General features: G+C 41.8%; 1 protein-coding gene across 2 annotated transcripts in view; it reads right to left on the reverse strand.

The window, feature by feature from the left end:
• SESN3 (sestrin 3) overlaps positions 1-21894 on the reverse strand; it is an 88999-nt gene that overhangs the window by 40895 nt on the left and 26210 nt on the right. The window contains exon 2 of one of the 2 annotated variants that reach the window (XM_048843457.2): positions 3904-3969. In XM_048843457.2, the coding sequence (XP_048699414.1) occupies positions 3904-3969 (66 nt within the window). Of the gene's footprint in view, positions 1-1903; positions 2021-3903; positions 3970-21894 lie in introns of those variants that run through there. The other variant, XM_048843467.2, reaches the window with a different exon arrangement.

The following is a 21894-nucleotide window of genomic DNA, read 5'->3' on the forward strand; positions in this document are numbered from 1 at the left end:
TGATAGCCCATTAAGGACCATCAGCTATACAACTGACCTATTGAGAGAAGGCAGACACACCTTGTGACTCAGCAAGGCATGCAGGGACATGCCTATGGACAGAACTCTAAGGTTTTTCCATGCCATGTGCTAGATTAGTTTGTCTTTGGAACAAAGAAAGCAGAAGCCACATGGCAAGAGACTATAAAAGGCTGCTGCAGCTCCTCCATTTTGTCTTCAGTCCTGCTTCTTACTTCTGGAGGAACCTTGCTACAAACTGAAGCTCTGAACAAAGAACTGAATGACCCATCCCAGCTGTGGACATAGGTGCTGACTTTTGATTTTGCCAGCGGGTGACCCATCCTGGCTCCGCCCCTTCTCCAAGGCCCTGCCCCCACTCCACCTCTTCCTTCCCCATTCCCCTAGACCCCCCTGAATGCCTCCTTCTTGCCGACCCCCTCCCCTAAATGCCTCCCACCTGTTTAGTGCTCGCTCCCAGCCACACACTCAAAGCAGCTCTGTCTCCCCCCAGCCACACGCTCAAAGCAGCTCTGTCTCCCCCCAGCCCCACCCCCTGCAGCCAGCCCAGAAACTGCCCACCCTGAGACAGAGAGAGAAATTGAATTCAACAGCCCAACATAGAAATAGCCCATTCATTCATCCTGCTGTGTGGATGCTGTGCCACTCCAGCTCCTCCCAGTCTCCCAGACTGCAGCTCCCTCATATACTCTGCAACTTTTGTGGGAGGGGAACCCCTGGTGGGACCATGGCCAAAGGTGGGGGGGGGGTTGCTTCCTCTACCGGACTTCAGCAGCCCAGCACCCTGAAGCAAGATGAGCTCAGATGTCCCAAGGTGAAGCAAGGCAGTGTCTCCTGACTTGAAGCTGATACAGGGGGGTGAATGCAATGAAAGGAATTCCCTGGGAGCTGCGGGGGGATGGAGGGGAGGGGTGCGAATGGATGATGGATCCAGGGGAAGGAAATCAATCCTTCCTGACGCAGGGAGGGGATAAACTTCCTCTCTGGTAGGAAAAGCCCCTCAGGCAGGATTGACCTGGGTGTGGGGGAGGAGGAGACAGCATTGAGCTGGGCAAGCATTACTTTCCCAGGCATGAGAGCCGGCCCTGGAGAAGAGCCCACGGGGAGGATGAAGCTAGAACAGAGGTGGGCAAACTAAGGCCCGTGGGCCACATCCAGACCGTGGGACTGTCCTGCTGGCCCATGAACTCCGGGCCGGGGAGGCTAGCCCCCTTCCCCTGCAGCTATGCCACTGCGCGGGCAGCACGGCTTGCGCCTGCCCACCTCCCAGGCTTTCCAATAGCCAGTCCTGCCACTCTGAGCGGCATGGTAAGGGGGCAGAGAGTGGGGTGGGGCTGCATAAGGGGCAGGAGGTCCTGGCGGGAGGGGCAGTCAGGGGACAGTTGCATGGGGTGGAGGTTTGGGGGGGGACGGGACAGGACACTTAGGGGACAGGGGTGTGGATGGGGTCGAGGCAGTCCAGGGACAGGGAGCAAGAGGAGTTGGATAGGGGAAAAGGAGCAAGGGGGGTTGGACGGGTCGAGGGTTTTGAGGGAGGTAGTCAGGAGATGGGAAGTGGGAGGGGGTGGATAGGGGTGGCGGCCAGGATGTTTGGGAAGGCACAGTCTTCCCTACCCAGCCCTCCATACAGTTTTGCAACTCTAATGTGACCCTTGGGCCAAAAAGTTTGCCCACCCCTGGACTAGAAGTAACGGTGGTGCGTTGCCCACTCCTGTCCCCCCACGCACAGGGGAAGGGATGCGGAGCCCCGGGACCTGGGTCAGAACTGTAGTGGTTGGTAGCTCCCAGAGCCTGCATGGGAGAGGTCCAGGCACAAGCAGGGTCCGGGCTGGGGGAGGCCGCTCATTTGCACCTGGGGCTGTGGCTGAAGTGAAGCCCCTCTCACCTTTTGGCCATGGCTGGACGCACCCGGCTGGCTGGCTGGAGCATGGGGAGGGGGCAAGCTGCTGGCCCCAGACCAAGTTCACTCATCAGACACAAGGGCAAACTTTTATTAAAGGAGCCATGTCTTTTGGTTTGTCCCCGTGCCCAGCACTAAGGGGGTCCACAGCTGGTTTCTCCTGGCAGGAAGGAGAGCACAGGTCCTGGGGGAGACACCAGGGTGAGCTGAGAATAGCTGGCTTGGTCCTTGAGAAACCCCCCGGCCCATACTCCCCCAAGTAGCCCCCTGGGGCCAGCCGAGAAGCTGCCCACCCGTCTCTTCCCCCAGTCCCCTGCCGAGAGGCTGCCCACCTCATCTTCCCCACCCCTCCGCAGCTAGCCCAGGAGCTGCTGTGTCCTGGCTGCTTGTCCCACCTAACCCAGCTCCCTCTGCCCTGAAAATTAAAAGGACTCACACGTGCCTGCGGTGGGAGCCTGCTAGGAACTTCAGCGGCAGCAGGGGAAACAGCTGATTGGCCGCAGCCAGCCAAAGAGCTGATGAGGGCTGCTGCGCATGCTAAATCAGCTGATCTCCCGTTGCCAACAGCTGATCTCCCCGGTGGGTGCAGAGCATCCACTAATTTTTTTCAGTGGATTCTCCAGCCCTGGAGGACCCACAGAGTCAGCGCCTGTGGCTGTGGATGTACCCCAAAGGCTTGATTTGAACCTGTAGTTTATTCCATCACTGCTACAAGCCTGAACTAAGAACTTTGCTATTACTGTATACAATTGATACAACGTAACCAGCTTTAGCTCTCATCTGTACGTCTTTCTTTTATAAATAAACCTTTAGATTCTAAAGGATTGGTAACAGCGTGATTTGTGGGTAAGACCTGACTGGTATATTAACTGGGTCTGCGGCTTGGTCCTTTGGGATCAAGACAACCTTTTCTCTTTTACAGGGGTATTGGTTTTCATAACCATTCGTCCCCATAACGAATGGCACTGGTGGTGATACTGGGAAACTGGAGCATCTAAGGAATTGCTTGTATGACTTATGCTTAGCCAGTGGGATGAGACCAAAGTCCTCTCTGTTTGGCTGGTTTGGTGTGCCTTAATGGTAAAGGAAACCCAGCCTTGGGCTGTAACTGCCCTGCTCTAAGCAATTTGTCCTGACTTGATACTCTCAGTTGTGTCCTGCCAGAGGCTGCATTGTTACACCCTGCCTTTCCTTTATTTTGTTTTAACTTTTACATCCTTTTTTATTATTCTAATTGCCTGGCTTTAACAGCTACTAGCTCTTTTAAGAAAACAAGAAGCAGGACTTGCCTTTACAATTTGCTTTCACAAACAATCCCTCAGGAAATAGTGTTCCTGTAAAGATCTGACTCCTAGAGAGAACTATGCATGCAAGTTTTACATATACTGTACCGAGCTTTATGTATACTGCAGCAATCTGCAATCAAGACTTAAACATTTAAATCACAGGAACCAATCTGAGTTTGCACCTTTGCAACTATAAATTTTATTATGGACATAGTTGTGTACTACAAAATTAATCACACTTTTACTTTTGTGAAAATTGAAAGTCAGATCCTCCTCATATTACTAAACATTTATACTGCAGTACCGCCTAACGACTACAGCAAGGTATGGCCCCACTGTAATAGGTATTGTGTAAATGATAAATGAGTCCTTCTCCTAAAAAGCTTACAGGTGTTTGCAGGTCCCACAGATTTAATGGGAGTTGCACGTCTGCATCTGAAGACAGAAAAGTTAGTCTACAAGTCAATGGGTGCTACCTGAAGATAAGGAGCAAACTTTGACTTTTACTCACTGAAGGCCAGATTCTGATGCTCACACTAAATGGCCCTTTAGTCCACAAATAACTGCACTGGACTCTCAATGGGACTCCACATGGACTAAGGTACTGCCCAATGGATGTAGAATGCCTGAATCTGGCCCTGAATATTTTTGTTATGCAGTTACTACTATATGCAGAGTAGTTTTAGTTTGTAAACTTACTTCTTTTTCTGGTATAAAGGCACTTGGTCCTCTCGTTAATGGCTGAGAGACTCGGATTCTTTTTTCCTGCAAAGGAACGTCACATGATTTTATTAGAATTAGCAAGGATAACATATTAACTTACTTTATCTTACAAGATTAGATGCTGAAGGCCGTGACTTAGTTATCTTTAAAAGACTGTCTGCCTGTTTTACAACTTGTTAACAGATGAGGCTAACATGCCATATCAGTTGGATTGAGTTAGCAGTCCTTTACATTGCTCTCAGACTGCCCAAAAGTTGGCCAGTGACAGGACATAAAAAAATAAAATTAAAAAAATCACTCAGAAATCTAACCTTGACTACTTTACAGAGCTATACAAGAACATGTGGCAATAGTGCTCAAACTTTTGACACAATACTTCAGAGCAAACAAACTATCAGAATAGAGAGAAATACTGAACTCAAAGGAAATTCTAGCATGATACTAGACATAAGATTGACAAGGCTGCACATGAGAGATAGTCCTCAACTCCATTTCCCTCAACATTGAATTTGATTATATAATGTTTGCGAAGGGTTTTGAAGATTAGAAATGCTCTGGAAGTGGCAAGATTCTTATGAAAACAGCTATTACCCACACATACACAACCAGAGTGATTTAAGAACTTGTACTAGAAAAACTATGCCTCCACTCTTTGAGGAAGAGATGACCTAATTGAGCTGTATCCAATTCAGAAGAGACTAGAGGTTACAAGGCCTATAAGGCACAAACTAAAGCTAAGGAAGAGCCAGGCCCCCAAAGAATTAATGTCAAGTTTCTTTGTACAGAATTTATTTACTACATAACAGGCAGTGTATTTCCCCCGCCCCAAGAAGAGAATTGAACTAAGATTTAAAGAAAACATATGGGTCTCAATCCAGCTTCCACTAATTTACATGGTAGTCTTTCCACTGATTTTAATAGGAGCTGGATCAAGTCCAAGATGGGTACGACCAAATGCTAACACAGTAAGAGATGAGTGAACTACATGGTCATCGTCCACTCCTGTAACTATCTGCACTCCTATTACTATCAGTGTCAATAAAGTGCCTGGGATTTTGTGTCAGCATGTTATAATAGGTTTCAGAGTAGCAGCCATGTTAGTCTGTATTCGCAAGAAGAAAAGGAGAACTTGTGGCACCATAGAGACTAACAAATTTATTTGAGCATAAGCTTTCGTGAGCTACAGCTCACTTCATCGGATGCATTCAGTGGCAATGAATGCATCCGATGAAGTGAGCTGTAGCTCACGAAAGCTTATGCTCAAACAAACATGTTACAATAGTACATCCCACTGACTGAAATTCACTAGCAGCTTAATCTTCATAAGAATGAATAAGTTTTAATTTACTGGTTCAATAATAGTCAACTAATAGCCCCCGTAAATCACTAACCTTGGGAGAACGGTTTTAGTCTGTTACATCAGTTCATATATGCAAGATGAAGATTTGCATGCAACTGCATACCTATGAACTATTGTATGTCTTGCAAACAACCATGAAGTTTGGAAATAAACAGATGCTCTACATCAAAATGTGTAGAGCAGTTTCATTGCCAGATGCCAACCAAGTCTGAATGCTTGGAGAAAAATAAATAAATCAGTCTTTGGTCTACAGATCTGCATTATTGCTTCTACCTTAAGTAAAATGAGAGAAGAGGCTTTCCAACAGCAGCATAAATACCTTCCCCTAATACTTGTGCACCCCTTAAAACTTATTGTTTATCAAATGGCTCATATCCATTCAACTACTTTCTTTCCAAAAGCATTAGTTCTTATTCTCACAGGTACATGATTGATTTCAAAAGGTATGCAATTACCCATCATTACCAGTATTAGATTTGCACTCAAAATATTTTGTTCACCTGACAATCAAGTCTTAGATGCCCTCAACAATGCCATCAGAGAGGAGTTTGAGAAATATACTAATTTTGTAAATGAATATGTGCACCATTCTGAGATTACTTTAAACACTAATCTTTGCAACAGATTGCAGCATAGGGAAGTAAAAACACTAGAGGTTCATATTATTGTTACATTTCTGGAAAAAAATCCCACCTACGTTGATTTTTCAGATGATCAGAAATGACGTCAGTGCAAATTATTCAGGAAAGAGGTTAAAACAAGAGTTTGATGATTTAGGAGTTATGTTCATTACTTTGGCAGAGAAGTGTCTACCGCTGAGGAAATGCTGTCACCCCTTCTGAAATAATCTGAGCTGTTCACGAGAAAGCCAGTTGTAGGGAGACAGTTCAACAATTTACACCCAGTAAATTGCAGTAAAGTTCCAGGATAATTTACAATATTTATCAGTCAAATTTGTTAATCCTGTGGAAAACAGAAGAGGTAAATACTTTATTTGTTTAATGGGATATGAGCACATGCAAGTTGTTTTATTGTATTTTCTTACAAATTTAACTTGGAGAACGGAGCACTGAAATACCATTGAGTAGAAAGATAGAAAGTATTGACATTTTTGATAATGAAAACAAACACGTTTCCCAAAGTAACTACTACGTCCACTGTTAGAATTGTATTTGATTTGTTCTGTTTTGAAGTTATTTTAAAATCCTAATTTTGGGATAATCTTCATTTCAGAAGGGATAATTGGGACGGGGTAGCTCTCCGGGGTTAGAGGATTAGTGATAATTCAAGCTTCTATTGATAACTAGGCTAATGCCTCCTAAAGGGTTGCTATGGGTTAGAAGATGAGCATAGTTCCTACAAAAAGTGCTCCAAATGGTCAGAGTAGTACCACCTAGGTGACAACCACACTCCTGCCACTTGCTTTCTCATGGCAGAGGTGTTCCAAACAGGGAGTGGGGATGTGAAAGCTGAGTGCCTGGTACCTTAAAACCAGGCTGCTCAGTGGCCCTTTTGCCATGACAGAAGAAGGAAAATTCCAATTTAAACTCTCTCAAGATGAGAGATAAGTTTTTAGAGCCTGGGACAGGGTCAATACTTTTATGGAGACCTGGAGAGACAAACAGAAATTGCAATACACTCCTGAGGACCAACTGGCTGGTGTAATACCCCATGAAAGGAAGGACAGAATCTTTACTATAAACTAGCTTTGAGGATCCATCATTTTTCGGATGGCAGGATCTACATGCTCCCCTTAAAAAACTGAGACAAAATGACACACTGGTTAAGTTGTATAAAGCACATTAAAACTAAGTGCTAAATCATGTGACTCCAGACACAGCACAGGTACACATACGTGTGTACACAACAAACCTTGGATTAACTGTACATAAAAACATGTTCATGAATGTTGCATCTTCCATTGAAACACACCTAGTGAAAGCAGTTTACCCAATAGAAATAAAGCTATTGGAGCAGAATGATTTAATTCTGAATTCTGGCAAGCTGATCAATTTACCAACCTAAAGTGAGTTACCAAGTCCCAGCAGAGGGACCCAGAAACTACATGGAAGCGAGCAACTCTATAAAGAATGAGTTTCAAATAGAAAAAAGCATCTAAAAAGCTCTCTCCTCCCCTCCAAAAAGCTTTTGCAATACAGGATTAACAGCTGTATTTTAGTTGCTATTAAGTGCTTAGTTACTTAACTAACATTCATCCTGCTTCAATAGATTTTCAACTACAGGCAAAATTGAGAAATACAAACTAGAATTTTAGTAGTTTTAAGTCATCAAAATGGCTTCACATTAAACTGGATATTTCCAGTGTTTCTTTGGAGTCTAACATGGCAAAAGCTACAGAAAAATCTGAATTCTGTTTGCCAACATCAGGAATGTGGCAATATGTATTAGCCTGTGCAAAAGAATCTGGAGACAGATTGCAAGGAGAACTAGTCAAATAATTTTAGCCTGAGCTGTTGTCTGTTTAATATACATACATACAGTTTTCTCAATCTAAACTTGAGGGAATACGTGGATTTTGACAAAAATTTTCTGTGAAAAGAAGTCAAAACATTTTGTTTTGATGGTATTTTGATTCCACTCTACACATTAAATATGTTTATGCATACATTTAATATAACATTAAGCATCAAAGACAAATGAAATATTTGAATAGTCCCAAACCAAAAAAGAAAATCTGGGAATTTGTGTTTTACAGGAAATTTCAGCATTTCATTCTGAATTGGAATGAAAAAAATTTAGAAGTGTCAGAACTTCTCATGAAGTAAAATTCCAGTTCCTGACCATCTCTAATTACAAACAATGAACTCTATTTCAATCTCAAATTGATGGAATAACAGAGGATTTTGGAGCATAAGAGTTTTCACTATCTTATTAATAGCAGAGACAACTTTCTGCTAACCAGCTCATCTGTAATCCCTTTAATTAGAAACCAAGGTTATCACTTATACCAGTATTATGATGGATGGAAAGATCTTGTAGCCTTCCCAATATAATTTCAGGCAGTCATGCACCATACATCAGTAGTGGAGATTTCAAAATTCTTAATCTCATCAATTTGCATCCTAGAAAATACTTTACAGCCTAGCTCATCTTCATGAAGACAAAAATCTTTGGTGAACATCTTTTCAAGAGACCCACTGAAGAATAATTGTGTCTCATATAAACAAAGGAAAGATAAGCGGTTTGGTTCTTTGTATGCAGTGTAGTTATAGCTGTGTCAGTCCCAGGATATTTGAGAAACGAGGTGGCTCAGGTACTCAACATCCTGAACACAAATAACCATAGAAAACTGTTCAGTCACTGGCAATTGGGTATATAAGCACCATGCTGCATAGTAGGTAAAAACAAAACCAAGTATCATCATATGGTTAGAAATAGATGACTTTTTGGTTTGGATTTTGAACTCCACAACCATGTCAGGGTCTCGTTATATGGAGACCTGCGTATCTCTCACTCCACCTCAGGGGAGATGTCTCTTGAAAGTGTTTCTTTAGGTTGCTTAGCCCTTTGGGGTTCCTAGCTTACCTATGAACCAGGCACTATTCACACACTTCTTTTACAGGCAAAAGCATCCAGCTTGTTGTCGATTATCAGCAGTAAAAAGAGAGAACGATAGAAAGATAGATGTCATGGAGACAGAGGTGAGGCACAGCTGACATTTATCTTCCCACATTGGACTTTTGAGTAAATGGTACAGCAATCAAAAATTCAGCTCGTCCAAAGTTAGCGCTCATTAAAATATCAATAGCTTAGGACTGGCAAGGTCAGCTTCCTTTTCCTAGGCTTTTTATCCTCAAAACAACATAGCTGCTTATAGAAAACTATGATCAAGGCCTTCCAATATATGCTGACCTGATACTGTACATAACTTTGGCATAACAGTGAAATTACACACTGGATGATACTAATATTTGCTACTGCATCTTTCTTTGGAACCAGGCTCCATGGAATCAAAGATTAGCTCCGCCTCCTTCAGAGAGGCATGCAATGGTGAGCATTCTGAGTATGTTCAAGAGGCTCACTGCAGCCTTAAAAGGGGAGCCTGTGTAACTTATCTCCCTCTCCCCACACTGTTTGGACCAGGGAGGGAGGATTCATGCTACAGACTGTACTCAAAGGACAGCTTCCATGATGCAAGATTTTAAGTAACAGACTGCTGCATCAGTAACATTAATATATGACTTTTAAAACTACATAGCTGTTGAGTTCTTAAAAGCAGATTGAACCGGTAAAGAGGAATTCCGCGGTTCTAATCCTAGTTCTGACATTAGCTGTGGGGGGCTTCAGAAAGTACTTGTGTTATTTCCTTTCTATAAAAGAGGGGTAATCGCTAGCAGGATTTTTTAGGAAGAGTACTTAAGCGTTTTAGAGCACTTAATCATTATGTATTAAGGTATAAAATAGTTTCATTCCGCAGGTTACACCACATGATCAGAGGTTCCTTCGTGCTTGCTAATAAATCTAGCATGCACACTGCCAAAACAAAATAGATCCAAAGACTGTCTGGCATGTAGTTTCAAAATTTATTTTTAGTAACTACAACAGGGAGGGTGTCTGCTGTCAGATGCCAAGTGTTGAGTAGATAGTGGAATATGGCAACTGTTTCCAACAATTGTATCAACCAGACTGACAAAGTAAAGGGGGACGGGGTTGCAGGAGGCACAGCATCATTCTGAGGCTTTGTACTGCTCAAAGGACCTCCCCCTTATGTCAAAAGTATTCCATAGTGGCCAGTTCTTCCAGCTCCGGGGCCCCATGGACTGGCGCAAAGAGGCCAAAACAGAAGAGAGAATCTGGCTCACCAACTCATCACCACCACAAACTCCTCTGCCCTTCCTACATACTATCAACCACAATGTAATCATCCATATATTAAACAGCACTGGTCCGAACACAGACCCCTCTTCCCCACAAAGCACCCCACAATTAATCTGTCCCCACTTTCCACTATCACTTTTGCTTGTTCATGAATCTTTCATAAAGTTCCTCATATGTGTCTACTTACAATTTTAGTAAGTTTTTCAAAGAAAAAAACCAAACAGGTGACCTAGTAAAGTCCTCCCTCCCCCACAAAAGCTGCATTGGTCTGACCGTATCAAGTTATACTCCTCTTTCTAAGATGCTTACATTTACCTATGACTTAAATAATGCTTACCCATCTAATTCCTAGGATCTCCCTTGGCACTTTAAGACAATATAATAGAACCTCAATTTTACGAACCACCAGTTATATGAAGTATTTTTCCTCCATTGGCGGGGGGGGAGGGGATGAGTGATATCAATTAAGAACATTTTTAAGGTCTTCAGTGCACTGGAAATCACTTTGCAGTAGTTTTAAAGACAACAAAACGATGTGGTGCATCATAATGCAACTTATGCACTGCATCTACTGTCATTTTGAGATGTTAGATTTTATGAATTGTGATTTTATGAACTCCTCAGTTCCCAATTAGTTTGTAAAGCAGGTGCCCTATTGTGTATCAGCAACCTCATTAATAGCTTTCCAAGCTTCAGGAGATATAGCTGCTATTTACGAATATACAAAATTTGCTGATCTCCACTATTTCACACTTTATATCTTTCAGAAAACACCAGATAAATACCATCCTGCCACCACTTTACCGCACTTGAGTTTCTGTTTCTTTGTAACTTCCTCACAAAGTTCAGTTTCTGCCAAGGCCATACTCTGATCTAACATAAGAAGTGCCTCTGAAACAGGAAATGCCCCATAATCCTCTAATCTAATGGACAATTCAGATAATTCTCTACTAGTTCACCACCCTTTAGTTTCCCCCTTGCATTGCTAGCTTATTTCAAGCATATTATTTTGTGTACTCTGATGTTTCTGCCTCTATTCTTTGCATATAACTTTTTTCTATTTCCAATTTTCCCCCGAAACTGACACTGCCTGTGTTGTTTTGGTATGTTTGAGGTTTTCCAGTTTAAGAAGGATTTTAACCTTAAATCCATGTATTTCTTTACTTAACCATGCACATTTTATTGGTTTTCCCAACAGCATCCAAACTATATGTACTTCTAATGTAGTGTTCTTAAATAGCCTGTAAGAAGCTGATTCTACAGTTCATATGTATTTTTAAACTTTGCCCTTGAGTATGCGATGAGACTTTTAGAGTTTTACGGATGTGCCTTTTAAAAAATTTGTCAGAGGGACTTCCTCACCATGTCATGTTCAGTTATTGCATCAAGTCCATCTGTACTGCTATCACTGTACCCCCTGGAGCTCCTACATCCATGCTCTACATTAACCCCTTCTTGCTACTTAATGGGACACTCAACTAAGGAAAAAAGTCAACCATGTCTGAAAATTTCGTTAACTATTATAGTTACAACTGACAAGATTATCATCACTGAAGAGTGGAAGAATAAAGTTTTGCTGTTCATTTACTTTGTGCGTTTGATACTCTACAGTTATTTTCACGGTGTTCCCTTATACAGTTTTTTTTCTGGCTGAAGAGACCCTTAAACGCCAACAGGGAGTATTGAAGCACTTATTTTTAAATTAATTTTTGCACACATTATTTAAAAAGGTGCTTTATGAAAAAAAGTTTTATTTTTAATATCAAATTGACCATGCCCCTTTTAATACATCCCTTCTAAGTACTAAGACAAGCAGCTATAAAAACAAATCTTATATGGTATCAATAAAATGCTCCTCCAAGCCCTGTCCAAGTGATGAAATTCAGCCAAGCTCATACTGCAGTAGTTAAAACCCCTCATTATCCTATCATCAGATTTAACAGCTTCCCATACTCAGATTTTTGTCTGAGAGATTCGCAGTATGCACCTACAATTAGTATTTATTACTGGAGGTTTGTGACTAGATACACTTCATCCTTCTTTTGATGGGCAGATCTTTTCATGCTGTTTCTATTTATCAACACAACCCCTTACTTCATTGACATTTTAACCTTTCTTATAGTTTATAGCCAGCTAAAGTCATTTTATAATGTACTCAACACTGTAGCATTTGAAGGCTAAAAAAAAAGTTACCACCACCATGATGTTGTCACAATATGGGTTTATTTTAACTCAAGGTTAGCCCAGTTGGACTCTCAAGAGGTCAAACACTACAGCTCTGCCATTTTGGGGGAGAAAAATTATACTTTAGTGCTAACAGAATAGCTAGTATTATTGGCCCCAGTTAAAACCCCAATAGCATGAATTAACTTCTACACTTCTATTATCCTTGCTATCAGATGCTAGGGCTATGTCTAGACTACAAGCGCTACAATGTCAAAGCTGCAGCCATGCCACTGTAGTACTAAAGTATAGACTCTTCCTACAACAATGAATGAATTTGTCTTTTGATGTAGGTAATCTTCATCCCTGAGTGGCGGTAGTTAGATTGACAAGAATTCTTCCATTGACCTAGCCACATCTATGCCAGGGATTGGGTTGGCCTAACTAGGACACTCGGGGGTGTAGCTGAATGGTGCAGCTACGTTAATCTAAAAATTTTAAAATGCTGACCACTCCAAATGTTTCCCAATTCTTTGCTCTTGGATCCTGACAGCACCGATACCTGCTTATCCTGACTGTGATATACCTTCTGGTTTTCATTAAGAATAGACTAGACTTGATATCAAAGTGGTCTTAAAATCATAGCAATTTGGTATCCTTCGGTTTTACCAGTTTTTTCCACAATCCATGCTCCTACCTCCCCATGAAAAGGCCAGAACCATGCCTTACTTTGCCCCCAAGGAGGCTAGTATAATTGCTTTTAAACAAGATGGTAAATAGGGAAAGAAAAGTTATATGAGTAGTCATTTAGAACAGTTTGTGATTAACAAACAGACTATATCTATGGGGAAATACCCCCCCGCCCCCCCCAAAAAAAGTGCTCAAAAGCTGAATGTACAGAACATGTGCAAGAGTATATTAAAGCTTGATTTGAGAGCATAATTCTGAATCTGGCAGAGGTTTTCCTGGGTGTATGTGACAGTATTCTATTTGTGGGGAGGGTGTGGAAACACAGTGGAAGGGTCACTTATTCATTTAACTGCAGAACTGGAAAACCCAACTGTAACTCAAACCATAACTTCATGGGTGGATTAAATTTCTGAAGTGATCAGCACTTTCGGACTGTGGCAGCAGTTCTGGAAGCATCCAATTTATTAAGTCATAACTGCTTGACACTTTCAGAAAGTTTAGTAATTACTATGTTATCTGAAACTATGAAATAGTCCTTGTTCATTAAAAGGAAAACCTTTCTTCCTTTTGCATGACAGTTTGATACTTTTGCTTTTATAGTGAGACTCTTCTTTTGGTTGCAAGAAAAATATTAAAATTTAGTCTCTCATCTAAGCGTTTCATTTTTATAACAAGTAACACTTGTTTAATATCTGGCAGGAAAACTATGAATCAAGACAAGAAAAAGAAGAGGAGAGAGGCGCCATGGGAAAAAAGGAAGAAACATCAGAGTACCCAAAATAATATGCTTAAAACAAAAAAAGCAGATAATGTTATGAAGTTCTGAAGTTTCCTAATTTAGAAATGCAGACTCATAGAAATGTAGGGCTGGAAGGGACCTTGAGAGGTCATGTACTCCAGACCCCTGCACTGAGGCAGGACCAAGTATATCTGTATCAGTGACACTCAGGCCTCAAGGCTTCAGGAGCCAAAATAGCGATGGAGAGCCACAGTAGTGTAAATTCAGCGTTTCATTTACTATTTTTATATATACATGCATACATACACACACACACAGTTATTCTGACCAAGTATTATTAATTTTACCTACAACTGGTTAACAGTTAAGCATCCTAATTAGTTAATAATTAAATAAGTGTTTTACTATCATGTGCTGCAAAAAACTGCAGGCAGGATTGCCACCCTTCTATCTAATTGCTGGTAACCAACCCCACAAGGCCTCCTCCCCTCCTCTTCCCCTCACCCCAGACCCTGCCCCCGCCCCACCTCTTCCCCCCTCCCAGGCCCAGCCAAGGTCACGTGCTTCTCTCCCCTTCTCCCCCACATTGCTCACCCAATCATCTCAAGGAGCCTGCCTGCAGGTAGGAGGTGGCCCCCGCTGAACGGGGGCTGGCACGGGTTAAGGACCAGCACCTCTCTCTCCCCGCAGTAACTGGACTTTTGGTTCGGATGCCATTTAGGGTTTCCAAGGACCTTGAAAACTGGACACCCAGCAACCCTAAATGGCACCCAGACACAGAAGCCAAAAACCAGACTGTCCAGGTAAAACCCAGACAGGTGGCGCACGAGACATTAAAAAGCCACTTGCAGCTCCCCAGCCTCAATCCGAGTATCTCTGATCTAGACTATTCCTAACAGATGTTTGTCTAACCTGTTCCTCAAAACCTCCAAAAGATGGGGGATTCCACAACCTCCACTGGAAGCCTATTCCAGAGCTGAACTACCCCTATAGTCAGAAAGGGTTTTCCTAACATCTAACGAAAATCTCCCTTACTTCAGATGAATTCTTGTCCTACTTTCAGTGACATGGAGAACAACTGAACACTGTTCCCTTTATAATAGCCCTTAACATATTTGAGAAGTATTATCAGTCCCCCTACCCCGACACACATTTTTTAAGCCTTTCCTCATACGTCAGGTTTTCTAAACCTTTATAATTGTTGTTGCTCTCCTCTGGACTCTCTCCAATTTGTCCATATTTTTCCTAAAGCGAGGGGCCTAGAACTTGACATTATTCCAGCTGAGGCCTCACCTGTGCCGAGCAGAGCAGGACAGTTACCTCCCGTATCTTACATATGACACTCTTGCTAATACACCCCAGAATATTAGCCTTTTTGGCAAATTCACCGTATTGTTAACTCATTCAATTTGTGATTCACTATAACTTCCAGGTCCTTTTCAGCAGCACTACTGCCTAGCCAGTTATTCCCCATTTTGTAATTGTGCATTTGATTTTTTCTTCTTAAGTGTAGTACTTTGCACTGGTCTTGACTGAATTTCACCTTGTTGATTTCAGACCATTTCTCTAATCTGTTATGGTCATTTTAAATTCTAATCGTGTCCCACAAAGTGCTTGCAACTCCTCCCTGTGTGGCATCATCTGCAAATTTTATAAACATACTTTTCACTCCATTATTCAGGTCAATAATGAAAATACTGAATACAACAGAGTCCACTTACTAGCAACCTCTCCATTGCCAGCAAAAAGTTTCTGTTACCTAGTAGTTGCTAACAAGCAAAAGGCCAGTGCGTGAGGCTTCAGCCAGGAAAGACATGTCCTAGTTCATTCCCTAGCTGCAGCCCCACAAACCTGCTTGTGGCTGGGTAGGTTTACCACTTCTGAAATGCAAAAACCCTAGCAATCTCCTCTTCACAAGGCAAGCCCGTTGCAAACCCAACTCCCAAATCACAAGGCAACTTTGCAAACACCACCCCCGCCAACAGCCATTAATAGTATCTAGAGAGATAACATCACATGCCTCCTCACTCTTGCATGACTCAAATCCTCTCGTGCACACGCACACACACACACACACACAGTGCTTGCGTGCTGGTGGGCAGACAGCTGCTGTATTTTCAACAGTTTTGATCTGTTATCACTTAAACTGTGCAGTGGGAACACTGCAGCATCTTTGGCTGGACACAGAAACTTAACATTAGATATCCCAGTGTATTGTGATAATAATGCAAATCCTTAGACCCAGGTAGAAAAACCCAGCAGATTAAATTATTTTTCTGGCAACTCCATAAAAATACTGGCCAGGTGGTAACCCGATGGCCGGGGACTCTCTTAAATACAAGTTCCATAAGCAGCATGCCATTGCCAATATCTGAATCCCCTTAATAATAAAGTTCATGGGATTGGTTCCTGGCAAAATATTGCTCTGAACCAGAAGTTAATATCAGGGTTGTGCTATTAAGCAGCATTCACTGTAGTACCAGACCCAGGGCAGACCCTCACAGGACCCACTAAACATGTCCTCCCAGTTTGACAGCAACCTACTGATAACTACTCTGAGTATAGTCTTTCAACCAATTATGCATCCAATTTATAGTAATGTTCCATACAGACCACATTTCCCTAGTTTGCTTATGATTACTTTTCTACTTGTGCATCATTTTGTATTTCTCCAACATTAAGAACATTTATATATTAAAAAACTCCAGGACTTTAGTTGCTCAAGAATTTCTCTTCCTACACCCCCCCCCCCAAATTATAATCCATTTGCAATAAATTCACACAGCAACATATTGTGACATTCCACTCATAAAAGTAAAAAGTGCAGAACGAACACCAAAAGCACAAACTCTTTAAGAAGTTCTATTTTCACAGAAAGTGTCCTTAATAGAAGAAAAAGAAATTAGTAAATATGATGTGAAGCAGAATGCTTTCTGAATGCAGAAGAATTTTTTCAAACCTTTCAATTTTGCATGAGTACCTTTTTAAAGCTGTCTAATTCCTATAGTAAATTCTTATAATTAGTACCCTATCAAATTCACAGCCATGAAAAACCCATCACGGACTGTGAAATCTAGTCTACCCTTGTGAAATATAGTCTTTTGTGTGCTTTTAACCTATACTATACAGATTTCACGGGGGAGACCAGCATTTCTCAAATTGGTGGCCCTGACCCAAAAGGGAGTTGCAGGGGGGTTGCAAGGCCACTTTACGGGTATCGCAGTATTGCCACCCTTACTTCTGCGCTGCATTCAGAGCTGCATGGCTAGAGAATGGTGGGTGTTGGCCAGGTGCCCAGCTCTGAAGGCAGCACCCCGCTACCAGCAGCAACACAGAAGTAAGAGTGGCAATATCATACCATGCCACCCTTACTTCTGAGCTGCTGCTGGCGGCGGCTCTGCCTTCAGAGCTAGGCTCCTGGCCAGCAGCTGCCGCTCTCCAGCTGCCCAGCTCTGAAGACAGCACTGCCGACAGCAGCAGCGCAGAAGTAAGAATAGCAGTACAGCAACCCTCTCTACAATAACCTTGTAACCCCTGCCCCACAGCTCCTTTATGGGTCAGGACCCCTACAATTACGACACCATGGAATTTCAGATTTAAATAACTAAAATCATGAAATATACAATTTTTAAAATCCTAGGACCGTGAAATTGACCAAAACGGACCCTGAATTTGGTAGGGCCCTACATATAGTTATTAGGTTTTAGCAACAGAAGCAACAAAGTCAGCAAGTATGAGTGTTCAGAGCAGACTACTAAAGCAAATGATGTCCAGATTCTTTAGTTTATATATTGTAACCCTGAAGATTTTATCATTTACCGATGGAACTTTAGGCACTTTGGCAATGAAATTTGTTGGCCCTTTCACCCTTTTAGTCTTCCTCTGCAGCATGGGGCACGGGTCACTTGCAGGTTTCAACTAGCGTAAATGGTGAATTCTATGTAACTTGAAGTCTTTACCCATGATTTGAGGACTTCAGTAACTCAGCCAGAGGTAAGGGGTTTATTACAGGAGTGGGCGAGTGTGGCCCTCAATATGCAGGAGGTCAGACTTGATGATCATGATGGTCCTTTCCGACCTTAAAAATCTATGTCCCATATTCTCCTCAATAATCCTCCTTCAGTCCATGCTACACCGAGTACTTCATAGGAGACAACCATGCCAAAATGCATACCACAGAAGCATCATCTAGGTCTCAGTGATAAAGAAAGAGGCACCTGCATGTGTGCATTCATGAATGACTGATGTTTTATTATTCACCAACCTTGGATTCGATATGGATCGGAGACCATGACCCTTGTTGATACTCTGACTCCCCAAGAAAAATAGACAAAAATCAATGGAATAGTGACTAAATGTCTTGGTTTGGGTCTCCACCTTACACAAGCTCTTTGCCTATATGTGTGGTTTTTGGGGGAGAGAAGTTAATGGTGTAATTATGCTAAATATAGGTTCATGAAAGCAATTATCTGTGGAAATTGCTAAGAATTTTCAATGGACTCCCCTTTCTATTTTATTCTTGGTTCTCTTATGTGTAGCTTCCGTCAAAATACACTCCTTTCAGCTACAATGGAATAAGGAATAAGTTATCATCTTAACGTGATGCTGTTGCTCTTGATCAGAGTTGTCCAGAGTCTACATTTGCAGGGCCCTGAAACAGATACTTTCTTGACAGTATTTCCCGAATGACTTCCTGAGCCACCATAGCAAAACTGTTCAAAAAAAATAAATGTGTATCAAAAAAAAAAAAAAAGCGCACTTTACATTTAAAAGCCTCAAGTAGTAACGTACTTATCTCTCCCTGCCCCTGCAAATCCCTTTTATCCATCACCAGCTATTTCAACATGGAATATTCGATTTCACAAATTGAGGCCATTGTGACACACTGTACCTCAAAATTGCACCCTGGAATGCCCATATTCACCGTGATATGATTAGGATGTTTTGTACAGAGTATGTCTTGTGAGGTATCATTTGGGAAGTCAAGATCTGTTGGACACTACTATCCTGTTTAATTATGTGTGTTAACAATGTATGTGAAGTTATGCTATGTGTGCACATGTGTTACCAAAATCTGTTGTGTGTCTGGGAGACATCCACAGCTGGCTTTTTCGGAGCAACAATGGAGCAACTAACACCCCCAAGACAGATTTACATTAGGACTAACTGGCCACGTGCTGATTGTCCATTAAGGAGAATCTACTCTCTCAGTGCGCCCCTCCCGAAGTACATAGACAATGGAGACTGCTTAACTCACTGACTCAGCTGGGGATACAGAATATGTTTGTGACTGTATCTTTCCATGCCCATGGATTGGGGGGTACAAACTGGAGTGTTTGACATCAGCCCAGAGCCTCTCTCCCTCCCCCCCACCCCCAACCTACTCTAATGGCAACAAAAATGTTTGGAAGAAAAAATATTTTGAACTGGGGAGACTGGTCCCAGGCTGAGCAAAAAAATTCAGCCTGGGTATTAAGAACTGTGAACTGCTTACAATGCTAGTAGGGTGAGCAAAACTGCTTGATTCAAATCTTGCTTAGTCTGAAAGTTCAGAATTTAGAGTGCAATTTTATTTCTTAAGTAACCAACTTTGACCTCTCTGTCTAACACTTATAATCGCTTAATTTTTCTGTAGTTAATGAACTTATTTTAATGTTTTATCCTTACTACTGAGTTTGTCTAAAGTGCTTGAAGAATCTGCTCAGATTACAAAGGCTGGTGCATGTCCACTATCCTTTGACCAAGGGGTGAACTAATTCATGGGCTTGCTTTGTTCAACAGAAGGTTTTGAGCAGCGTAAGATGGTATATTTCTTGGGTGCAGGGCATGAGGGTTCAGGGGGCTTGCCAGTGTCTCTCTATGTACAGTTCATAAGTGTCTTAGAGCAGTGGTTCACAACCAGCGGTATGCATACCCCTGGGTGTATGCAGAGGTCTTCCAGGAGGTACATCAACCCATCTAGCTATTTGCCTAGTTTTACAACAGGCTACATAAAAAGTACTAGCGAAGTCAGTACAAACTAAAATTTCACATAGACAATGACTTGTTTATACTGCTCTATATACTATACACTGAAAGGTAAGTACAATATTCATATTCCGGTTGATTGATTTTATAATTATATGGTAAAAATGAGAAAAGCAGCAATTTTTCAGTAATAGAGTGCTGTGACACTTCTGTACTTTTAAGTCTGATTTTGTAAGCAAGTAGTTTAAGTGAGGTGAAACTTGAGGGTACGCAAGACAAATCAGACTCCTGAAAGGGGTACAGTAGTCTGGAAAGGTTGAGAACCACTGTCTTAGAGAGCATTCATGCAGCTTAGCTGGGTGTGTCCCTGCATATTGTTGGCCGAGAGTGCACAGCACCCAGAGGAGTTTGCTGCTTGCCACCAACACAGCACTGCGACAGACAGGCCAGGCTTGAGAGTTCAGGGGGTACAACAGTCCCACAGTTCCAGGTTGTATCCTGGGAGTCCATCACCGCCATCGCCTGTTCTGCCTACAAATTCTACTTCAACTTTAAGTGTAGTCAACTAAATTCATCTTATGATTTTCTACAGTTCTCAGAACCACAGTATCTAAGCACGGAACTTAATGAGCTGGATTCATTTGACATAACTTCATCAAGTCCATGTTGCAAATTGTTGGAAACAGGGAGAACAAACATTTGATATAATCCAGGTTCCACTTTATTTGTGCATTAACAAGCCTGAATTAACATCTGAACAAAAGTCTGACAGCAGTTCCAGTACAATAAAGTGAGTCCATTTTTAAATATGGATATAAATTAAAAAAGCTAAAGAACTATCAGGCATACTGCTAGCCTCAGATGTATAGCTGTTAGATACAAAAAATTGGGGGGGGGAGGGGGGGGAATCATCTCTCAATCCATCTCTCAATTTAGCAAGATTGCTCACAATAATACAAGCAATGTTATGAGTACCCTATGAGCGCTGGAAAGCGAAGTGGCATTCACCCATCCTGCAAACAAAATGGCATCTTCCTACAATAAGACGACTTCCTAATGACAAGTTTTTTAAAATATTTCAAATACTCTAATCAAAATTTCAAATATCTAACAATAATCATTAAAAAGCACTGAATGGCAAGACATCATAAACCTCACAGATTTTAAGGAAGCACTTGACAGCCTTCACCGGAATTCACTCTGGATCATCTTTAGGTGTTACGGTATGCCAACAAAAAAGTAACATCAGGGCTTTATTTCAAGGTGTAATTTTCAGTAAAAGTAAATGCAGAATTGAGTGAATGGTTAAACAGACAATGGTATCAAATAAGGGTTTATCTTTGCACCTCTCCTGTCTGGCATCACCATTAACTTCCTTATGGGGAAAAAAAAGTGTACATGGATACAACAGACAGTACATGGCTTAACAATACATTTGAAGCTGAACTAACATGCAAGTGGAGAACAAAAGACTGTCCAGAATTGCAAAACAGATGGGGTTAATTAGTTATGAAAAAACAAATCTATTGAGATCACCGCCATCTCCCCACCCAAATAATTTGCAAACACCTAGATAATAAGACTATAGGGAATAGCCAGCATGGATTTGTCAAGAACATATGTCAAACAAACCCTATTTCCTTCTTTGATAAGGCCTAGCAGGCGGGAGGAAGCAGTAGACGTGATATATCTTGAATACAGTAAGGCTTTTGACATAGTCCCACATGACCGTTTCAAAAGCAAACTAGGGTCTAGATGAAATTACTATAAGGTGGGTGCACAACCGGTTGAAAGACCATACTCAAAGAGCAGTTATCAATGGTTTGCTGTCATACTGGGAGGGAGTATTTAGTGAGTCCTGGTTGGGGGGGGCAGTCCTGGGTCTGGTACTATTCAATATTTTCATTAACGACTTGGATAATGGAGTGAAGAGTATGCTTATAAAATGTGTAGATGACACTAAGATGGGAAGGGTTACAAGTACTTTGGAGGACAGGATTAGAATTCAAAACTATTTCAAAAAATTGGAGATTTGGTCTGAAAATCAACAAGATGAAATTCAATAAAGAGAAGAGCAAAATATTTCACTTAGGAAGGAAAAAAAAATCAAATCAAATGCCCAACTGCAAAATGGGGAATAACTGGCTAAGTGGTACTACTGCAGAAAAGGATCTGGGGGTTATAGTAATCACAAATTGCATACAAGTTA

This window comes from Caretta caretta, chromosome 1 (assembly GCF_965140235.1).
Source record: "Caretta caretta isolate rCarCar2 chromosome 1, rCarCar1.hap1, whole genome shotgun sequence".
Lineage (NCBI taxonomy): Eukaryota > Metazoa > Chordata > Testudines > Cheloniidae > Caretta > Caretta caretta.